This window comes from Penaeus chinensis, chromosome 25 (assembly GCF_019202785.1).
Source record: "Penaeus chinensis breed Huanghai No. 1 chromosome 25, ASM1920278v2, whole genome shotgun sequence".
NCBI classification, from domain to species: Eukaryota; Metazoa; Arthropoda; class Malacostraca; order Decapoda; family Penaeidae; genus Penaeus; species Penaeus chinensis.
In genome coordinates this window covers 12,017,314-12,037,313 of record NC_061843.1, presented here as the reverse complement: position 1 = coordinate 12,037,313, position 20,000 = coordinate 12,017,314, and the positions used below count along the sequence as shown (strand labels likewise).

The 20,000-nt window shown below is 39.5% G+C and overlaps 2 protein-coding genes across 3 annotated transcripts in view; one reads left to right on the top strand and one right to left on the bottom strand.

The window, feature by feature from the left end:
* Positions 1–2,047, top strand: part of LOC125038722 — an 8,191-nt gene extending 6,144 nt beyond the window's left edge. The window contains exons 3-4 of the mRNA XM_047632292.1: positions 295–421; positions 1,191–2,047. Coding sequence (XP_047488248.1) covers positions 295–421; positions 1,191–1,817 — 754 coding nt within the window. The 3' untranslated portion in view covers positions 1,818–2,047. The remainder of the gene's footprint in view (positions 1–294; positions 422–1,190) is intronic.
* Positions 2,048–15,879: 13,832 nt separating this feature from the next.
* LOC125038753 (glutamate receptor 3.3-like) lies at positions 15,880–18,096 on the bottom strand. Of its 2 annotated transcripts, XM_047632328.1 has the most exons (5): positions 17,623–18,096; positions 17,220–17,437; positions 16,820–17,067; positions 16,491–16,680; positions 15,880–15,979 (listed from the first exon to the last, which is right to left on the bottom strand). In XM_047632328.1, exons 1-5 carry the CDS (start codon positions 17,843–17,845, stop codon positions 15,968–15,970), a joined length of 891 nt encoding a protein of 296 aa, XP_047488284.1. In that variant the 5' UTR covers positions 17,846–18,096; the 3' UTR covers positions 15,880–15,967. The 2 variants fall into 2 exon arrangements, with proteins under 2 accessions (XP_047488284.1, XP_047488283.1); XM_047632327.1 differs by having other exon boundaries at positions 15,925–16,680.
* Between the last annotated feature and the right edge of the window lie 1,904 nt (positions 18,097–20,000).

Here is a 20,000-nt window from a genome sequence, read left to right as displayed (position 1 = left end):
CGCACATTTCATGATTAAGGTCATCCATTAAATTTCAATTTATCTTCGCTTTGACATATTTTCCTCTGTCCTCCCCCCCCCTCTCTCTCTCTCTCTCTCTCTCTCTCTCTCTCTCACTCCCTCCCTCTCCCTCCCCCCCTCTCTCTCTCTCTCTCGCTCTTTCTCTCTTTCTCTGTCTCTCTTATTATTGTTATTAGTAGTAGTAGTAGTAGTAGTTGTTGTAGTAGTAGTATTGGTATAATTTTTTTCATTACCTCATTTCCCCCCTTTTTAAAAAGTATCTCTCTTTCCCAGCGCGCACTACCCTTTCTCACGGATCGCAGGGGTCTTTCGGGTCGTAGATGAAGATTCCTGCCGATGTGTTCCTAGCTCCCGCCGATGTGCCGTTGAGATTATGGAGGAGTCGGTCACTAAGGCTCGGGTAAGACACGCCCCACGAGTGGTTTGTGGTTTAATCGTCGTCGTGTGCGGTTTGCACTAATCAGCAAATGGTTCTTACGTTATTCGCGCGTGGTTCGTTTGATTTTAGCTCTTTGGTAGTCTGTAGATCATTCACTGCTCAAAGACAGATAGGTTTACACAGTTCGTGAATGATCTTTAATGGTTTCCTGTTGTTTCTTACTTTGTTCTTCCATGTTCTTCCTTACTTGCATCTCTTAAATGATCTGAAGTAACGATGGCGCCACATGTTATACAAAATTTCTTTGATATTGGCCCTTGCTCCACAGCAAACGAATTAACAGAGAACTTATTATTGACGTAAACCCCGAGTTGTCTAGTTTTCTTATCCTGTGTAAACCTACCATGCTATTGTTTTTTTTCCTTACTCCCAATATAATGCCCTTATATCATTTTTTTAAATATAAAGTAAGACCTTTAAAGGCATTTGCGACGTGCAATGAAGCATATGAAGATAATGCATACAGAGTTTTGCAAGTCTTGCATAGAAATTTAATTATATAGATTGTCTAACGTATATGATAAAGTATTTTCTGTGTTCCTTGATCTAGGTCTTTTAGTTTCCATTGTAATGTGGACCTTTTTTTTCTTTTTTGTTTATGTATTTTTTCTTCCAACTTTTGTTCATCCTGCCCCCCCCCCTCCTTTTTACACTCTAGAACAGTCTGTCAGTTTTAAAATAATTATTATATTTTACATGAGTGTCAAACTTTTATTTTCTCTCCTTGCAGTGGTTTCCTTGCCCCTTCATGACGAAGTACTGCTGTAGGCGAGAGGAGGTTTTTGACCGGTCAGACGCTGAAGAAATAAAACATCAGAATATAAACTTGACAGAGAGTGGTGTCGGCAGGACTAACCCGTCTCATGTGAACGCCCCGAATGATAGAATATATAGTGAGAACAGTCACAGCAATTTCATACAGGTGGTTCCGCAATCTCTAGATAACCAACCGTTACCGGTTCCAAACGTTTCAGATGCTTCAGTAATGCCAGGCACGGCGAACTTTTCAAGTATTTCAAATGCTTCAGAAGTTTCAAGGGTATTGGTTGCTTCAAAAACTTTACCCTTGACGAAGACTTGGAGAGACAGCGACAGCCAAACGTGCACGTGTACGACCCACGACCAGTGCCTCGCTTGGTGGTCGGAGCTGGACGAGCCTCCCCAGATCAAGATGAAGACGAACCTACAGTGCGAGGTGCCAGGTCAGGTCACGTGCTGCTTCGGCCGTATTGTACCTCCTTATCATTATAAAGCACATGACCCGTCGTCCTCTGAAGACGCTGCTCGACACGCCTTCAAGACGTCCAGATGGCGGCCTTTCGCAACGATCTGGGGATTTAGGGATTTAAATGCGTAGGTGAAGATAGAATCCACGATGCGAGATATTTGACATATATTTCGTAGGAACTCAAGAACTTGGATATGAAAAGGATGAAAGAAGCAGTTTTGATAAAACCTATATTAATGGTCCATATGTTATGTATATGGATACTGTACCTTTTAATGATTGTTAATGTAATCTTTTAAGTTTTTGTTTTCTGAATTGTTATTGATACCAGTCAGTATCAAATAAAATACACATTTTCACAGTTTGTTTTTTTCCTGTGCTATAGAAGTTTTACATAAGAAATGTAAGGTACTTATTGGAGTGGTGGAAAAGGTTAATGTATGAAACTTTTAAATTCAGTTCATTTAGCATCAAGCTAGCCATTTACATGCAAGTAGGATACATATGAACAAAATGTGCATAAATTGTTATTCATCTCTCCCTCTCCCCCTTCTCTCCTTTCATCTTTCCCTCCCTTTCTCCCTTTCTATTCCTCTATTTATGGATGTGTGTGTATATATCCTATTGTATATTGTTAACCAAACACATGTCTGTTTCAAAAAGGCATTTCGCGGGTGGAAACGGATAAGAGATTCGTTCATACACGATGATGCGCTTGACGGGGTTAAAAGTTTCGTGTAAATTGCATCCTTATATACTTATATAGACCTTGGGTACGTCTAGTAGGCGACGCGTACACAGATAATGTAGAATATCAAGGAACATTTTTCACTGTGGATTCTGCCGTATGCTTTTTTAAGATCAATGTAATGCTAATGAGCACCCCTTGACTTTTTTTAATTAAATGTTCAACTAAGTAAAGAATGTTAAATGCGAAGGAACATGAGAGCATGATTCTTGTCTCGTAGATTTTGGACTATTAATGGAAAACATGCTTTATAAAGATAAAAGAAGACTTATAAATACTAGCATAAATTAAATGCATAATAAACATTTAAAACACAAAAAGACCATGTGAGTCAATGCTTGATGGTGGTGGTGGTGATTATGATGGTGATGATAGTAATAATGATAATAATCAAAATAATAGTAATAATAACGCTAGTAATAATAATAAGAGGACCAAAGTTGTGTGTTGCTAGCTGCAAGGCACAGCATGCAGCATCCACGACTCGTCTCCTAGTAAAACGGGATGCCATGCACGGCCAACACACGTAAGAGAGTTCTCCCTGGTCTAAGCTGGAATGAACCACAGGTGAGTGCACCATCCCCTCTCTTAAGCCTTGAACCAGGAAGCCATTTTGTGACCCCTCCAATATGGATAGCCCTCTGGCACAGCTCACCAGATGATTGGGACCTCAAGTCCCCCCCCCCCCCCCCCCCCATTGCGGCAAGGCGGCTTTTTTGGACAGTCTGTCAGGCTATCCATGGCTCCACTGGGAGGTAGAGGCTGATTACTCGACTGAGTTTAGTCCTTACCTCCGTGGTGACCAGTCACAGAAGTAACCTTCAGGCGACAAATGTAACTGCTCGCGCCTGGACAGGGTGCCAACCGCTGACCCCTCGGATGAGAGGCCGACACATTATCACTGAAAGCACATCCATAATTGAACAGTGTCTCTCTCCGTCTGTCTTTTGTTTATCTTTCTCTCCTCTATCTCACCCTCTCTCTCTCCACTCCCTCCCTTTCCATCCAACCCTCTCACTAATTGTAACCTTAATTTGGGCAGTGATAGTGGTTGAACGGCTTGTCTATTAAGGAAGAGTACTACACAGTCTTGGTTTAAGCACTCTTGATAATAAGAGAATGTTAATATTATAGCATGCTACTTTTGATATTCAAAATAATTACAATTAGCAATACCGATATAGAGAGAAAAATAAATAGATGTTTACAATTGTGAAATAGTGACCTTAACAATAAAAATATAACTCCCTTCTTCTTGGTAATAACAATAATATAAACAATTAAGAAAAGTATTGAGCTTCAGTTTGTTAGTTAAGATTTTAAAACTACAATACTGGAAGGAAACAAAAATATAAATTTCTTTTTTATCTAGAAAATTGTTTTTTCAGATACGTTCTTTAAACTGTTTATACTGTTGTTTTAATGCAAATAGAAGGAAACCATATTTTGTTGTTCAATTCACTGTTAATTGTAAACATAATTTTAAAATTCTCTAACGGTATTACTAGTAGTACGTTACTTTGAGCATAAAGAAGTGTTAGTTATATAACAGTAACATTATTATTCTGTCATATACTAACAAGAGTTAACTCCACACGGTATTTCGAGTTACACATTTCTCGTCCAAATTAATATTTATTTCTATTACTACTACTACTACAGTTACCTTTCCCCATATTTGTTGCAAATGAAATATCAACTGTGAACAATAAAACCCTATATCCCATATCTACATTCACCATAAGACATCAGTAGACAGAAATAACAAACAGTTGAGTTGCTTTTATATACTCACTCGTGAACGAGACTTTGACCAGCTCGGACCTCTCTCTTTTCAGACGCAGCAGCAATAGACCCAAGCCTTGTGCCACAGGAATTACCCTGGTGTCCGGGGTAATTTACGTAGAGTAAATCTGATTTTTTCAGCATTTTGTGCTTTGCCTGCACCTTCAGTGCATTGATTTTGCAGGTCACACGAGACTACAGTAGGCGTAGTCAGCACCCCACCTCAGACCCGCAGCTCTCTTCTACACCAGGGTAGCCCTTACGGGCTTTGACCCCTGGGTAGGGAGGCCCAGTAGTCTGGGGCGTCCTTTGGGCGCACTTTTTCTTTATTCTGAATTCTCTTCCTCTCTTCATGTGACTTCCCTGAGCCTACCGGAGTACCCTTGTGGGCTCCCGTATTCGCTTGGGGGGTGGGCATCGAATTACCGCCCTTCGCACTAGGCAAGTTCGGCGGTAAGGAGGTGTCTTCCACATAACTCGATCCCTCTTTGGTACTGGAGAACGCAACCAGGCTTCCACTGGGGGGGTAGAGGACGGAAACTGCCACACTCTTCTCTTAGCTATTGCTGTTAGGTTGATTAACAATAGTTAAGGGTTAACTGGTCCCTTCAGGACAACGGGCACGGGCCCAGGGGTCGGACTCGGTCCGATACCCAGCATGATTGATCCCGCGGCTAACAACCCTCCTCCTCCTCAAGGAGGGGGTACGACCCATGACTCGCCTACGACCAATACGACCTTGAACAACGGAACCCCTACTGCTGACAAACGTGAACGACGATTCTTTTCCATCCCTCCACAGAATGCAAGGTATCTGACTGTCAAATGCGTGAATGAAAATCAATCGCTTTTGAATGTGAGCCCCTTCATCATCAAGAAGGTCCTTGATGGTCAAGTGGACGGCGATTTTGATTTTGTCAAGAAATTGCGAGATGGTAGCCTCCTTGTAAAAGTGCTATTCAACTCCCAGATTAAGGACTTGCTTAAACTGACGCAGATTCATGATTTGAAGGTCAACGTAACTATCCCCATTGGCCCCAATACCTGCAAGGGAGTAATCTTTAGCAGGGATTTGAGGACAATGGAGGAGAGTGAAATTCTGGAAAATATGAAGGACCAAAGCGTAGTGGACGTGAACTGCATGACCAAGAAAGACGGGAATGTGCGAACAAAAACCGGATTGTGCTTTTTGACCTTTGCTTTGAGTAAAATTCCTGAGTATGTCACGGTTGGATATGAACGTGTCCAAGTGCGACCTTACATTCAAAAACCTATGCGCTGTAATAGATGCCAAAAATTTGGACACACCTCATTACGATGCAATGACAAAGATACTAGTAAATTTACTTGTGGTAAATGTGCTGGAGAACATGACACTGCTGTATGTACTGAGAAAACGCTCAAGTGTGCTAACTGTGGAGGTCCCCATCAATCTGGCTCTGCCGAGTGCAGCAGCTTGAAGAAGGAGACTGAAATATTAGCATACATGAGAGGACATGATGTTAGTTACCGTGAAGCCAAGAGGAAAGTTGAAGGCTTGACCAACAAACCCAATACTTCCTACGCCTCAGCAGCAACTAACAACACTTCCAGTGCAAACGGCATCAGTCAGGAACTTGCAGCTAAGGATAAAGAAATTGCTGAATTAAAGGAAACGGTCAAGGAATTAATGAGTCAAATCAAAGAATTGAAAGATACAATTCAACAAATTGCTGAATCAACCCAGCAAAAGCAGCAGCATCATAAGGAGGATGATACCAAAACACAGTCTGGATCGCACCTTCTCGTCCAGGCGGCTCCTGCTAGGACTTCGTCTGGTGTTTGGTCTGCTTCTCGAAGTAGATCATCTTCCACCGGGCGTCTCCCTGGCAGCGAGACGCAGGACATGGAGGCTACTGTCTCCAAAAATACCCATGGAAGGCCCCTGGGTAGCGAGGGAGAGGAGGACGAACCTCCCTCCCAGAAAAAGAAAATTAAAACTGGCGGACAAGGCACTTCCAAACCCCATAAAACGTAATCATCGCGTTAACCATTATACAATGGAACTGTCGAAGTATTAGATCTAAAGTAAACGACCTCAGATTATTAGCCTCGTCCTATGCTCCCGATATTATAGTCTTACAAGAAACACACTTAAACAACCTCGTCTGCGACGAGGTCGTATCACTCAGAAACTACCATTTGTGTCGGAAGGATCGTGAGGGTAGGGGTGGAGGCGGAGTCGCCATGTACATCCACCAAAGCCTCCCTTTTACAGAAGTGATTATTGATTCTACTTTGGAGGTTGTCGCATGCAAAGTAAAAATCAATAACACGTATCTGGCTACATGTTCGGTTTATTGTCCCCCTGATAAAGTGGTAATTTATGATGAGCTCTTTGCTCTTCAGGATAGTCTGCCACAAAATAAAGTAATTTTAGGTGATTTTAATGCTCATCATACATTATGGGGTTCCCTGCGGGCGGATGGTAGAGGTGAGCAAGTAGTTAAGCTGATTAACGACTCTGATTTAGTCCTTCTGAACGATGGTAGCCCAACACGGGTAGACGATAATACCGGGAATTTGAGCTTTATAGACTTATCACTGGTCTCGTCATCAGTAGCAGCCAAGTGCCTGTGGCACACCATTGACGACTCGTTGGGAAGCGATCATCTTCCTATTTTGATTAAATATTCATGCGACACAGCAAGAACGCCTTCAGCGCCTAAATTTAACGTAAAAAGAGCAGACTGGGTCGCCTTCACAAGGAGCGTCAAGCTCGAACTTGTTGGAGAAACCATTGATGATAAAGTAAACAATATTCAGAATTCGATTTTAGAAGCAGCTTTGCTATCCATTCCTAAAACTTCGACAGATAGCGTTAAGCATAGAGTTCCATGGTGGACACCAGATTGCCGCAGGGCGCTGTGCCGACGCAATAAGGCCTACAGGCTTTTCAAAAATAACATCAATAATGAGAACTTTTGCAACTACAAACTAGCAAGAGCTAGGGCTCGTAGAGTAATTAGACAAGCTAAAAGAGACTCCTGGCGTAGCTTTGTCTCTACAATCAATAGTAATACACTGGTCCACTGTCAAAAAAATTAATAAAAACAAAACATCCTGCAAAATTAAAAACATCATCCACGAGGGAACAAATTTCGATTCACCAAAAGACATTGCTAATGTACTCGCCAGGCAGTTCTCTTATACAAGCAGCTCAGCAAACTACCATCCTGCTTTCCTGCCCACCAAGGAAGCCGCTGAGCTGCAGCGTATTCACTTTGCCACAGGAGATGACTTTGATTATAATAAAGACCTAACAATGAATGAGCTTGTCCGAGCCCTAGAAGCCTGTAGAGGAACATCCCCGGGCCCCGATGAGATTCGATATGAGATGATGAAGCATCTTAATCATGATGACATGATTAAGTTGCTAGAAGTGTACAATGAAATTTGGAAAAGCCACACTTTTCCAAACTCATGGCACTTCGCCCACATCATTCCTGTATTGAAAGGAGGGGGTAATCCCAGAACTGCCATCTCCTACCGACCAATTGCGTTGACAAGTTGCTTATGCAAGGTCATGGAACGAATTGTTAATAGTAGGCTATTGCATTTTTTAAATAGCAGTAATTTACTAGTTGACGAGCAGTGCGGCTTCCGAAAGGGACGCCAAACTCTCGATCAACTAGTAAAGCTGGACAGTCATATTCAAGAGGCAATTGCCAAAAAAGATTTTTTGATTTCAGTATTTTTAGATATAGAAAAAGCCTACGACATGACATGGCGATATGGCCTACTCAGAAAACTTTATGCTTTCGGATTACGTGGAAACTTGCCTTGTTTTATTCAAAATTTCATTTCTGACAGAACGTTCTCTGTCAAACTTTTTGCCGACAATGTCACTTTTTCGGACATTTTTGTCCAGGCAAACGGGGTCCCACAAGGAAGTGTCTTGTCGCCAACATTATTTCTATGTATGATTAATGACATCCTACCAGCTCCCCCTCGAAATCTTAAATACTCACTGTACGCCGATGATTGTGCATTGTGGCATTCCAGCAACAATGCAGAGTTCTCGGCAAATCGTATCCAACTCGCATTGGATATGATTCATAACTGGGGCCTCCAGTGGGGTTTTAAGTTTTCCATTAGAAAGAGTATTGGGGTAATTTTTTCACATAGAAAGATACCAAATATCAGACTAACTTTAGATAACCACCCAATACCCATTCAAAATTCTGCTAGATTTCTTGGTCTACTCTTTGATTGTAGACTTAATAGGAAAGACCACATTGGTCAGTTAAAGAATAAATGTCAAAAAGCACTAAATTTATTAAAGTGCATTGCTGGTAATAAATGGGGAGCTGATAGGAAGTCTTTGCTAATGATATATAAAGCCCTGGTTAGGTCTAAAGTAGATTATGGGTCAATCGTGTATGATTCGGCATCGAAAACAAGTTTGAAAGGATTGGATGCTGTGCAGAATGCCTGTTTACGTGTGTGTCTTGGAGCCCTGAAGTGCACTCGGATCGAGCGTCTTGAGGTGGAGTCAGGAGTACCTCCCCTCCGACTCAGACGCGGCCAATTAGCCCTGACCTATGCCGCTAAGGTGGCTCGATACCCGAGCCATCCCAATGGCAATGGAGGCATTAGGCCCTTTGCCACAAGACTCCACGACCTCGTCGAGAAAGTCGGTATAGATCTCTCTACTATTGATACCCTGGTTCAGTCAAACATAGCGCCATGGGAAACACCCAATTTTTCCATCATGGAAGCTTGGCTTCCATCAGCTAAGGCCATGGCGCCGGAGGGTGAGGTACACCAGCGGTTTAGAGAGATCCTTATTAAGCATTTATCCTTTTTTCATATATATACCGACGGCTCCAAGACAAATGAGGGTGTGGGTGCGGGTGTATGGTCGACTGAATGTGAACTAAAGTTTAGACTGCCGAATCATACATCGATCTTTCTTGCTGAACTTTTTGCCATTGACAAAGCTATTGATTTTGCTCTATCGACGACCCACGATAGAATAGTTATTTTCTCCGATTCATTAAGTTCACTTAAAGCTATTAAATCCTTAGAAACCTTCGTAAGTTACACGGTGCCAATAAATCAATCAAGCTAATATGGGTACCAGGCCACTCTGGTATCCATGGCAATGAACAGGCTGACAAATTAGCCGGGTCAACTGACGATTTGGACATTACCACAATTCGTACAAATCTCAGGTGTTTTGTGTCTCTTATAAAAGCAAAAATACATCTCCTGTGGCAAAGTGAGTGGACCAACCTCCAACTCACAAACAAAATCAAGAACACAATAGACCCGTGGGACACCTCCCACAGAAGAGAAAGAAGAGAAGAGGTGGTGTTGGCACGCCTAAGAACAAACGCCACAAGACTCACCCACCTCACACCATACATCGAAAAAAGATTCCCTCCACAATGCCCCCATTGCACAAGCCATCTTACAATAGCCCATATCCTCATAACCTGCCATAAATTCAATAATAACAGACAAACCATAAAAAATTACTGCAGAATAAACAATATACCATTCACAACATCAAATCTATTATCCGATAATGAAAAAATAATAACTAAAGTAATTGCTTTTCTAAGGGAGACAAAACTTTATGACCTTATATAGATTGATAGAATAAATAGGATCCATTGGCTTAATAACCTTGGCCATGTGCCGCTGGTTGATAGCCAAGAAATTAAAAAAAAAAAAAAAAAAAAAAAAAAAAATTATATACTGACGTGCTTCTGAGGTCATTATAATTTTGGAAATAAAATTTATAAGAGACATTACAATTCGACTATTGTTAACTATTAACATTTGATCGATGTAGTAATATTTGCCTTAGCTGATGTTTTATTATATTTTTGGAAATTGAAGTTATAAAACACATTTCATTTCGACTTGTCATGTATGTGCATACTTATCAGTATGCACATATGCATACAAATGTGCAAATATATTTGTATATGTATGCATATATATATATATATATATATATATATATATATATATATATGCATATATGACATGTCATACTCAGCTCTGTATATCTCTCTCTTTCGCACTGTCTCTCTCCCCTTTCTCTGTCTCTCCTTTCTCTTTCTCTCTTATTTTCATTGTCTCTCTTATTCTCATTGTCTCTCCTTTCTCTCGTTCTTCTTTCCTTCTTTTTCTTCTTCCCTTCTTCCCTTCTCTCTCTCTTCCTCTCTTTCTCTCTCTCTCTATTCAGTCGTCAGTTCATATTTGTCTCTCTCTTTATATTTATTTTCCGTATATGTTCACTTTCCCTGCCTTCTTTCTTTTATCCATTCATGAGCTGCCTGTTACAATGAGCATATAGGAACAATTATACAACTACCCAAATAAATCAGGTAATTACATGCGAGGCATCTCGACTGTGAATAAAAAAGAAATAGGCCTCCATTGTGCTTCGCTGTTAGCAGTGTTTCCGAGTATTGTCAGAATCCAATCTTATGGTGAATATTTATAATTCCGTTGAGCTAAATATTATATAAGGTATATACAATGTATAAAACATTTTGTTTTCATGAAAATAATTAGCTTTATATATACGATCCTGTAGGCAACGATTTTTTTTTTTTTTTTTTTTTTTTTTTTTTTTGAGAGCGCGCAATGTTAACGCCTGGAATTGGTTAAGATGTGCAAGGATTTTTCAGTTTGTTTTAACTTGTAAAATGTATTTTCTTTAAGATATTTATCAAGATAGATATGAAATTTCTAAGAGAACAACTGACGGGCTCTAGGGACGAATCAGTGTCACGCAGGCACAGACGCAAGGATGCCGAGCCATTTCTCAGTCAGATGATAGGCTCCGCCTCTCCAAACGATGTCGTCATGAACTCGAGACAATAATATAAACAATTAAGAAAAATATTGAGCTTCTGTTTCTTAGTTAAGATTTTAAAACTACAATACTGGAAGGAAACAAAAGTATAAATTTCTTTTTTATCTAGAAATTGTTTTTTTGAGATACGTTCTTTAAACTGTTTATACTGTTGTTTTAATACAAATAGAAGGAAACCATATTTTGTTGTTCAATTCACTGTTAATTGTAAACATAATTTTAAAATTCTCTAACGGTATTACTAGTAGTACGTTACTTTGAGCATACAAAAGTGTTAGTTATATAACAGTAACATTATTATTCTGTCATTTACTAACAAGAGTTAACTCCATACGGTATTTCGAGTTACACATTTCTCGTCCAAATTAATATTTATTTGTATTACTACTATTACTACAGTTACCTTTCCCCACATTTGTTTATAATGAAATATCAACTGTAAACAATAAAACCCTATATCCCATATCCACATTCACCAAAAGACATCAGTAGACAGAAATAAGTAACAGTTGATCGGTTGTGGTAAAACAAGCACACGCACTTGCTGTTATATTTTTGGAAATTATATTCGTCAAATATATTATATATCGACTATTGTTATCAATTGCCAGGTGATCGATATAGTAATAATTGCCTTAGCTGATGTTGAATTATATTTTTGGAAATTGAATTTACGAAACGCATTACATTCCGACTTGTTATTTATGTGGATACTTATCAGTATGCACATATGCATATTTATATATATGCATACAAATGTGCAAATATATGTGTATATGTATGCATATATATATATCTATATATCTTTGCATATATGACATGTCATACTCTTCTCTGTATCTTTCTCTCTTTCTTACTGTCTCTCTCCCCTTTCTCTGTCTCTCTCTCCTTTCTCTCTCTCTCTTATTTTCGTTGTCTCTCTTATTCTCATTGTCTCTCCTTTCTCTCGTTCTTCTTCCCTTCCTTTTCTCCTTCCCTTCTTTCCTTCTCTCTCTCTTCCTCTCTTTCTTTCTCTCTCTCTATTCAGTCGTCAGTTCATATTTGTCCCTCTCTTTATTTTTATTTTCCGTATATGTTCACTTTCCCCTGCCTTCTTTATTTTATCCATTCATGAGCTGCCTGTTACAATGAGCATATATGAACAATTATACAACTACCCAAATAAATCAGGTAATTACATGCAAGGCATCTCGACTGTGGATAAAAAAGAAATATGCCTCCATTGTGCCTCGCTGTTAGCAGTGTTTCCGAGTAATGTCAGAATCCAATCATATGTTCATTACTAGAGGTTAAAGACCTACTATCAAAACAGTATTCACAGATAATCTAAATTTATAATTTCGTTGAGCTAAATATTATATAAGGTATACACAATATATAAAACATTTTGTATTCATGAAAATAATTTGCTTTATATATACGATCCTGTAGGCAACGATTTTTTTTTTTTTTTTTTTTTTTTGAGAGCGCGCAATGTTAACGCCTGGAATTGGTTAAGATGTGCAAGGACGGGCTCTAGGGACGAATCAGTGTCACGCAGGCACAGACGCAAGGATGCCGAGCCATTTCTCAGTCAGATGATAGGCTCCGCCTCTTCAAACGATGACGTCAGGAACTCGAGACGTCCGGCACTAAATCCCGGACGAGAAGCGACGGGCTATTTGCAAGTAAGGAGATGACAGCTTTTGAGTCCGCGGTGGAAGATGATCAGACCTTGTATTCTATGGATCTTGATAATGAGAGAATGTTAATATTATAGCATGCTACTTTTTATATTTAAAATAATTACAATTAGCAATACCGATATAGAGAGAAAAATAAATAGATGTTTGCAATTGATATAGTAACCTTAACAATAAAAATTTAACTCCCTTCTTCTTGTTATAACAATAATATAAACAATTAAGAAAAATATTGAGCTTCTGTTTCTTAGTTAAGGTTTTACAACTACAATACTGGAAGGAAACAAAAATATAAATTTGTTTTTTATCCAGAAATTGTGTTTTTTTAGATACGTTGTTTAAACTGTTTATACTGTTGTTTTATTACAAATAGAAGGAAACCATAATTTGTTGCTCAATTCACGGTTAATTGTAAACATAATTTAAATAATTATCTTACTTTGAGCATAAAGTGTTACTTATAGAACAATAACATTATTATTCTGTCCTTTACTAACAAGAGTTAACTCCAGACGGTATTTCGAGTTACACATTTCTCGTCGAAATTAATATTTATTTATTGTATTACTACTACTACTACAGGTTTTCCCCACATTTGTTGCTAATCAAATATCAGCTATGAACACTAAAACCCTATATCCCCTATCCACATTCACCATAAGACATCAGTAGACAAAAATAATTCACAGTTGATCGATAGATAACCAGTGGTCCTTTTTCCCTAGTGTCACACTATATTTTTGGAAATATAATTTATATAACATATTACAAGTCTCACTTTTATTTTCAGTTATTTAATTTATAACAAGACAAACGAAGAGATAACAGATAGTCACGAAGCGCCAGTGAGGCCGGGCGATCGTGAATTACTTCTAAGCAGAAGTTTGGCGGCAAGACTATCTGTTATCTCTTCGTTTGTCTTGCAAAACGGTGTTAGATTAAATAAGTGAAAATAAAACATCCGGCAGTATTATTGGAAATGAAGAATCTGAATCTTTGCCATTCGATAGAACGTAACATTCTAAGACACTTTATTTCTATAGAATTTCCTTTGCAAACTAAGAATAAGGGTAGTAGAGAGGATGTAAATCTAAAAAATTCCTGGACACGTACCGGGAGAAAATGACGTCAAATCGAGGAAGCGACGAAACAATCGGACCAAATTATAGCGGATGACGTAAGCGAGGGAAATCAAAGGAGCCAATGGGAATTGCACTTGGTCATGACGTGACAATAGAGATTAGAGACCAGTCTTTAGAGCCAATAAGTTATGCAATAGATAATTACGTGACAATCAAAGCTAAACTCAAGGGAAGTCAGTTGAATTTCAAATCAGTTCTGTCATGGTTAGGCTGTGTTTAACGTGCTCCTTCGCCCTTAACCCCTAGACAGTCTGGAGCCACTATTTTGCCACGCCGAGTTACTGCCATGTCGGTCCGCTGCCAGGTGGCAATAAAGTGCTTTTGATACACAAGACTGTAGATCTGTACAGTTATGTATATATATACTTATACATATGGAAAATATCATGGAAAATAACATAAGAGATAGATTGTTAATGTTCGCACTTTTTGCCAACACTGACGACGAGGATTCTGACGACTTAATGACGATTTATTGATCAAAGCAAGAAATTATCGGTGTGAGATCCAGATATTTGCTCAGGCTCCATCATGCCGCAACATATGAGATGAAGATTTTGCAGACCAGGCGGGGGATGGAGGGGGAGGCAGCTCTCCTGAAAGGGGTTAGGGGGCCAAGCCCTCTATTTTCTAAGAATATGCTTCGCAATAACAAATTGATGAAACTTTTACTTCTATCACCGCTTACGTTCCCTGATTCTTATCATGTATATACAAATATATATTTATATATATATATGTGTGTGTGTGTGTGTGCGTGCGTGTGTGTGTGTAAGTGTGTGTGTATGTGTGCGTGTGTGTGTGTGTGTTTATGCAAATATATTTAAGAGCTGTTGATATCTCATGACCATATCATGACCATGTATTTTCGTTCTTTCATAATCCACTGATGTGTATTTGTTTCTATTTCTATCTAGTGTGAATTTCCATGATGAGTAATATTGTTAATGAGAGAGGTTCAGGCGCTCGACACAAGTCCTGACGCTGTACAAAGACTTGTAGAATAAGAAATGAAAACCGCTGCAGAAAATGCTGAAAGCGAAGAGCGGGCTGCGGAACGTGAAGCTAAGAAATTAAAGATAGAGTTAGCAGCTGCTGAAAGGCAAAGAACAAACGAACTTTCTGTTGCTAAAGTTATGCGTCGATTCAAACGATACACACAATTCGAGTAGTATTTCCGATTCGTACTTACAGCGGTTTGAAAGGTTACCAGATTTGCATAATTGGCAAGAATGCGATTATTATATCTGTTTAGGATACTTATAGAGAGGTTACGCACTTCAGACGTATGTGTCTTTGCCTGACGAGATCGTTAAAGAATACAGTAAAGTTAAAGAGGCTTTGTTAAGGGCATATTCGATGCTGATATGTATAGACGTAAATTCCAAGTTAAAGATTATTAAAAACTCTATACGAGAGGAAGAATGTGATTGAAAAAGGGTACTCTTGGGTGTGCGACAGCCAAGAATAGAAATCTAATAGACCGTAAGAAATTATATACAAATAGATAAATATATTACACACACACACACACATATATATATGTGTGTGTGTGTGTGTGCGTGTGTGTGTGTGTGTGCGTGTGTGTGTGTGTGTGTGTGTGTGTGTGTGTGTGTGTACACATATGTACATGTGTGTGAGAGAGTAAAGAAATCAATATTTCAAAGCATGATACGGCGTTACGATACAGATATAGCTTAATAGAAATTGCCATCACACAAGAATGAACTACAAATATGTACAGATTAATAGACCAGTGTCCAGAAAACTGAATATTAGAGTATACGCATATTTCTATGACTAAATGTGCATTAGTTAAGTAATGTCATATATTGAAAATGTAAACACATTTATTGCTATGATGAACAGGTTAACACTCTGAAGACTAGCGATGTAAAAATCTATGCAGACTTGCCTAGATAAAGAGGAGTAAGAAAAAAATAAAGGTGTTAAATTACGATTATGTATTTTTATCAATTTTGTAAACAGATTTCGAGTGGCAGACGAAGAATACAGATGTGGCCCATTAGATCCGCAGCAAATATTCATATTGTTACCTATGAAAAGACAGTCATGCATAGTTAAAAAAGTTTTGATCACGTTTCTTTTTTGTCTACATTATCATTGCATGAAATAATGTTTGGTATAAAACTACTATAACATTGCTGATTTATGATGGTGTAGATCATAGCTGTCGAATGCCGTGATTTATCAAATCATTACTAAAAATGTAGTTACATTCTTTTTTAATATCCTGTATTTTGAAGGTATGTACTTCACAAACGTACAGAAATGAAGTATACAACTTATAATCTCTGAACATTTAGCAATAAAAAAACTGACTGGATGCGAACAGTGACAAAAACTATGTTAACAGAGTATTTTTTCAAATTAAGTTTTATTCTTAAGAGTCAATCGGACAATTAGCCGTGTTAAAACATACAAAAGGGGAGGGGGGGGGGTGCAGCCCAGCCACTCTCTTTCAGTTCCATTCTTTCCTAACTTTATTGTTTACACCTATTCCTTCGGGACCCTGCTGTATTTCCTTTGCGGGGCAGAAGTCCTTACCCGGCAGAGAGAACGTTCTGCGGCCAGAATCCCCAGCGAAAAAAGGGCAATGAGGCCGAGCAAGAGGAAGGGCGTGAGCACCGTCTTCAGCTCGATGGGCGCCGCTTCAAGGGCACTGCAGTCGGTGGCGGAGTAGCTCATCTCCATCCACCATTTCCTGAGGAGACCCGAGGAGACGATGTCGAGGATCCTGTCGAGGAAGAGATGGGATTGATAAATGTGAATGCAATTTTGTCTTAATCGTATTAATAATGATAAAATAAATAACAGTAATAATCATCATAATCTTACTAGGACATCAGGACATCAACAAGCAAGGAGCACCGTACAGTTTGTTCATGAGAGGAACAAGAGGCGAGTCCTTTGGGAAGGCGAAGGAGGTGTATGTCAAGAAGTAACGTGCCGGGAGCATGAACAAACGACAGTCATGTCCGTAGTTTATGTCGAAGAAGAGTTCCCACACCATCAAGGCATATTCATCCTCCCGGACACGTTCCATTCCTGCCGTCGTTGTAGGACTCAGGTCTTCCTCCTCTATGTTGCGCCATACCTCCTGGAGCAGCGGGTTGCTCGAGTCCTGAAGGAACGGGTACAACGGTTTCACTTATTTGTTTTTCTTTTATTTGGTGTGCAAATATCTGGTCACTTGGCCAATTCTATGAGAAAATATAATAAAGTTCAACACCGAAAACGTAATGCGAAGAGTTCCAAGCATAATGCACAACTAACCCTGAAATCGGCCGTGTTTGCGGTGCCCTTGACGAAGCCGAATGTGATTGCCGGGTCGTTGTGGACATCCCGCAGGTCATTCAGGGCCGGAAGCGAAGGGCCGACGGTGAGAGCTGAGACCATGTTGCTGGTGTAGTATGCAAGAGAAATTGCTTGTAGCAACAGGGCTGTCAACATCACTGTTCTCCCCGCTACTGTCTGAAACCCTAGAGTTGTACCTGAGGAAATGAGAGAGAATGGAACGAGTCAAAACACAAAGCAAGCGAAGCCTCGAAACCCCCCAACACTGGAAGCGCAGCTACATTTCAATCCAATATCCAATATCCATGTATGCATATTGAGAGAGCACATAAACGACATAACTACCCAACAACCCCACTGACAACTTTGAAAACAACGCCACCTTGGCCAAACAGAAAGCCGACGACGGTGAAAAACGATTCCGAGAGATGGACTTCGCGTTCGTTCTTGGACCACCGAGAGACAACATACAACGCCGCACCCGAAACCAGAGCTACGGTCACGATCATCCCCCAGACGCCTCGCTCGAATTGCTTCGTGTAAACAGTCCATATGTAATCCTCGTTGGACGGTCGTCTCATTGCTATTCCATAACTGAAAAACATTCATATGCTGTCGTTCCGATGATTAAAGTTTGTGGCTTGTTCTGTTCTTATCATTTTTAAAATCTTTATAACGGGCGCGTTAAGAAGAGGTAAATCTGTAAATTTCAATCAGAGTCAAATTGATTAAATGATTGGAAAAAGAGAAATACATAACTAGAAAAAATATTAATATATCTATAGGACCCAAAGTGATCTGAGGACGTAAGCCGAAAAAATCCAGTGTGTTTGCATTATATTTGAGTAAAAAGAAAAAAAGCATTGTGGGAGAAACCACTGAGAAACAATGAAAGCAAGAACTATGTATGTATTTATGTGTGTACACACACACACACACACACACACACACACACACATATATATACATACATATATATATACATATATATATATATTTACATATACATATACATCGTGAGAGGGGCCATTTTCATATCATTTCGCCCAGGCAGGGCATAGTCAGTAATGCCAAAGTCGACATCGACTGATGGTGGCCGTCTATATATGTGTGTGTGTGTGTTTATATGTATATGTATCATCTATATGATATACATATCATATGTATATATATGTATATATATACATATAGTACATACACACACATATTATATGTATATATGTATGTATATATATGTATATATATTTATATAAACATATATAAATATGCATATATATGTATATATATATGTATATATTATGCATAAATATGTTAGTACATATATAAGAGAAAAATAAACTCCCAAGATTCTCCAAGAATCATTAAGAATGCTTCGTACATTCCTTTCCTTTCCCATACAGTATTCATCTATAAACCTCGTAAAGCATAATCCTTCCACCATCAACATAACTCGACCAAGACCCTGAGACCTCGATGCCACGACGCTGAAGAGGAACTCGGCGACGGCGCTGCGCTCGAGGGTAATCGCCAGCGGAGCCACAGCGACATCGGCGGTCCCGTCAGATACCTCTCTGATCATGCCCGTCCACTCGTTGCCCACTTTGGCTCCCCATTGGCCATCTCGCACTCGCCGGCACGTGGACCTTGGGCGGGGAGGAGTGGTGTGATGATGTGGGATTGGTGATAAGTATGATGGCTATAGTGGTATATGAAGACTATCGGATTACCATTGGTAACTGTGATGTTCCTGTATGTGTTAATAGAAGTGTTAGCGAAATTGATTCTTTAATGATGACAGTTATTGTTGTAATTGCTTACCACTATGATAATGACATCCGGAATATAAAAAAAAAACAGGTTCTTACTCTTAAATCAGACTAGCACAGTCGCTTCCTTACGTGAAATTCGTCCTCTCTCTGATAGCGTCGAAAACCTTTCCCAGCAAACCTTTCACACGAACCGTTCCGTCGGGACGGTGCTTCAGGATGATCAGCGGCTCGTACTAAGCAGGGGGAGGGAAGGGAATAAGAACGGGACATATCTCAAGAGGTTCGCACTAAACAGAGGGAGGGAAGAAGATTATTGTAGGGGATGTTTCAAGATCAGGGGTTCGTACTAGGCAAGGGAATGGAAGAAGTACAGTGTGGGGGATGTCTCAAGATCAGCTGTTCGTACTAGGAGGGGGAGGGAAGAAGATTGATGGAGGGGATTCTCAAGTTCAGCAAGTGGCAGGGAGAGAGAAGATGAATGTATAAATCTCAAGATCAGTGAGAGGGTAAGGATCAGTGGATCGTACAAGGAGAAGGGAGGGGTAGGGAGATAAATGAACAAGTCTTGAAAACAGTAGCTCATATAAATAGAGGGAAAGGCAAGGAGGTAAATACGGAAGAGGTTTTAAGAAGAGCGGCTCGTATAAGCATCAGGCGAAGGGAGATGAATGTATGACTTGTTTCAGGTCAGCGACTTTATACTAAGGGGAAGAGAGAAATGTGGATGTTTGTGTTTGACGTGTTTCAGACATGTTAATGCTGCGATTATTGATGTACGGTGTATGTGTAGCCGATTTGTACTATAATGCGATTCTGACTGCTTGTTGTGATAAATGTAATGGTATAAAGGTTTATTTAAGCTATCAACTTATTATATTCATTTCTTTTGTTTTATGTTGCCATAGATAGAAGGAACATCACTGCAACATTTAACTGTAATCTGCTAAATTACTAAACTCAGTTAAATGTTGCAGGATGTCAAATATTCACT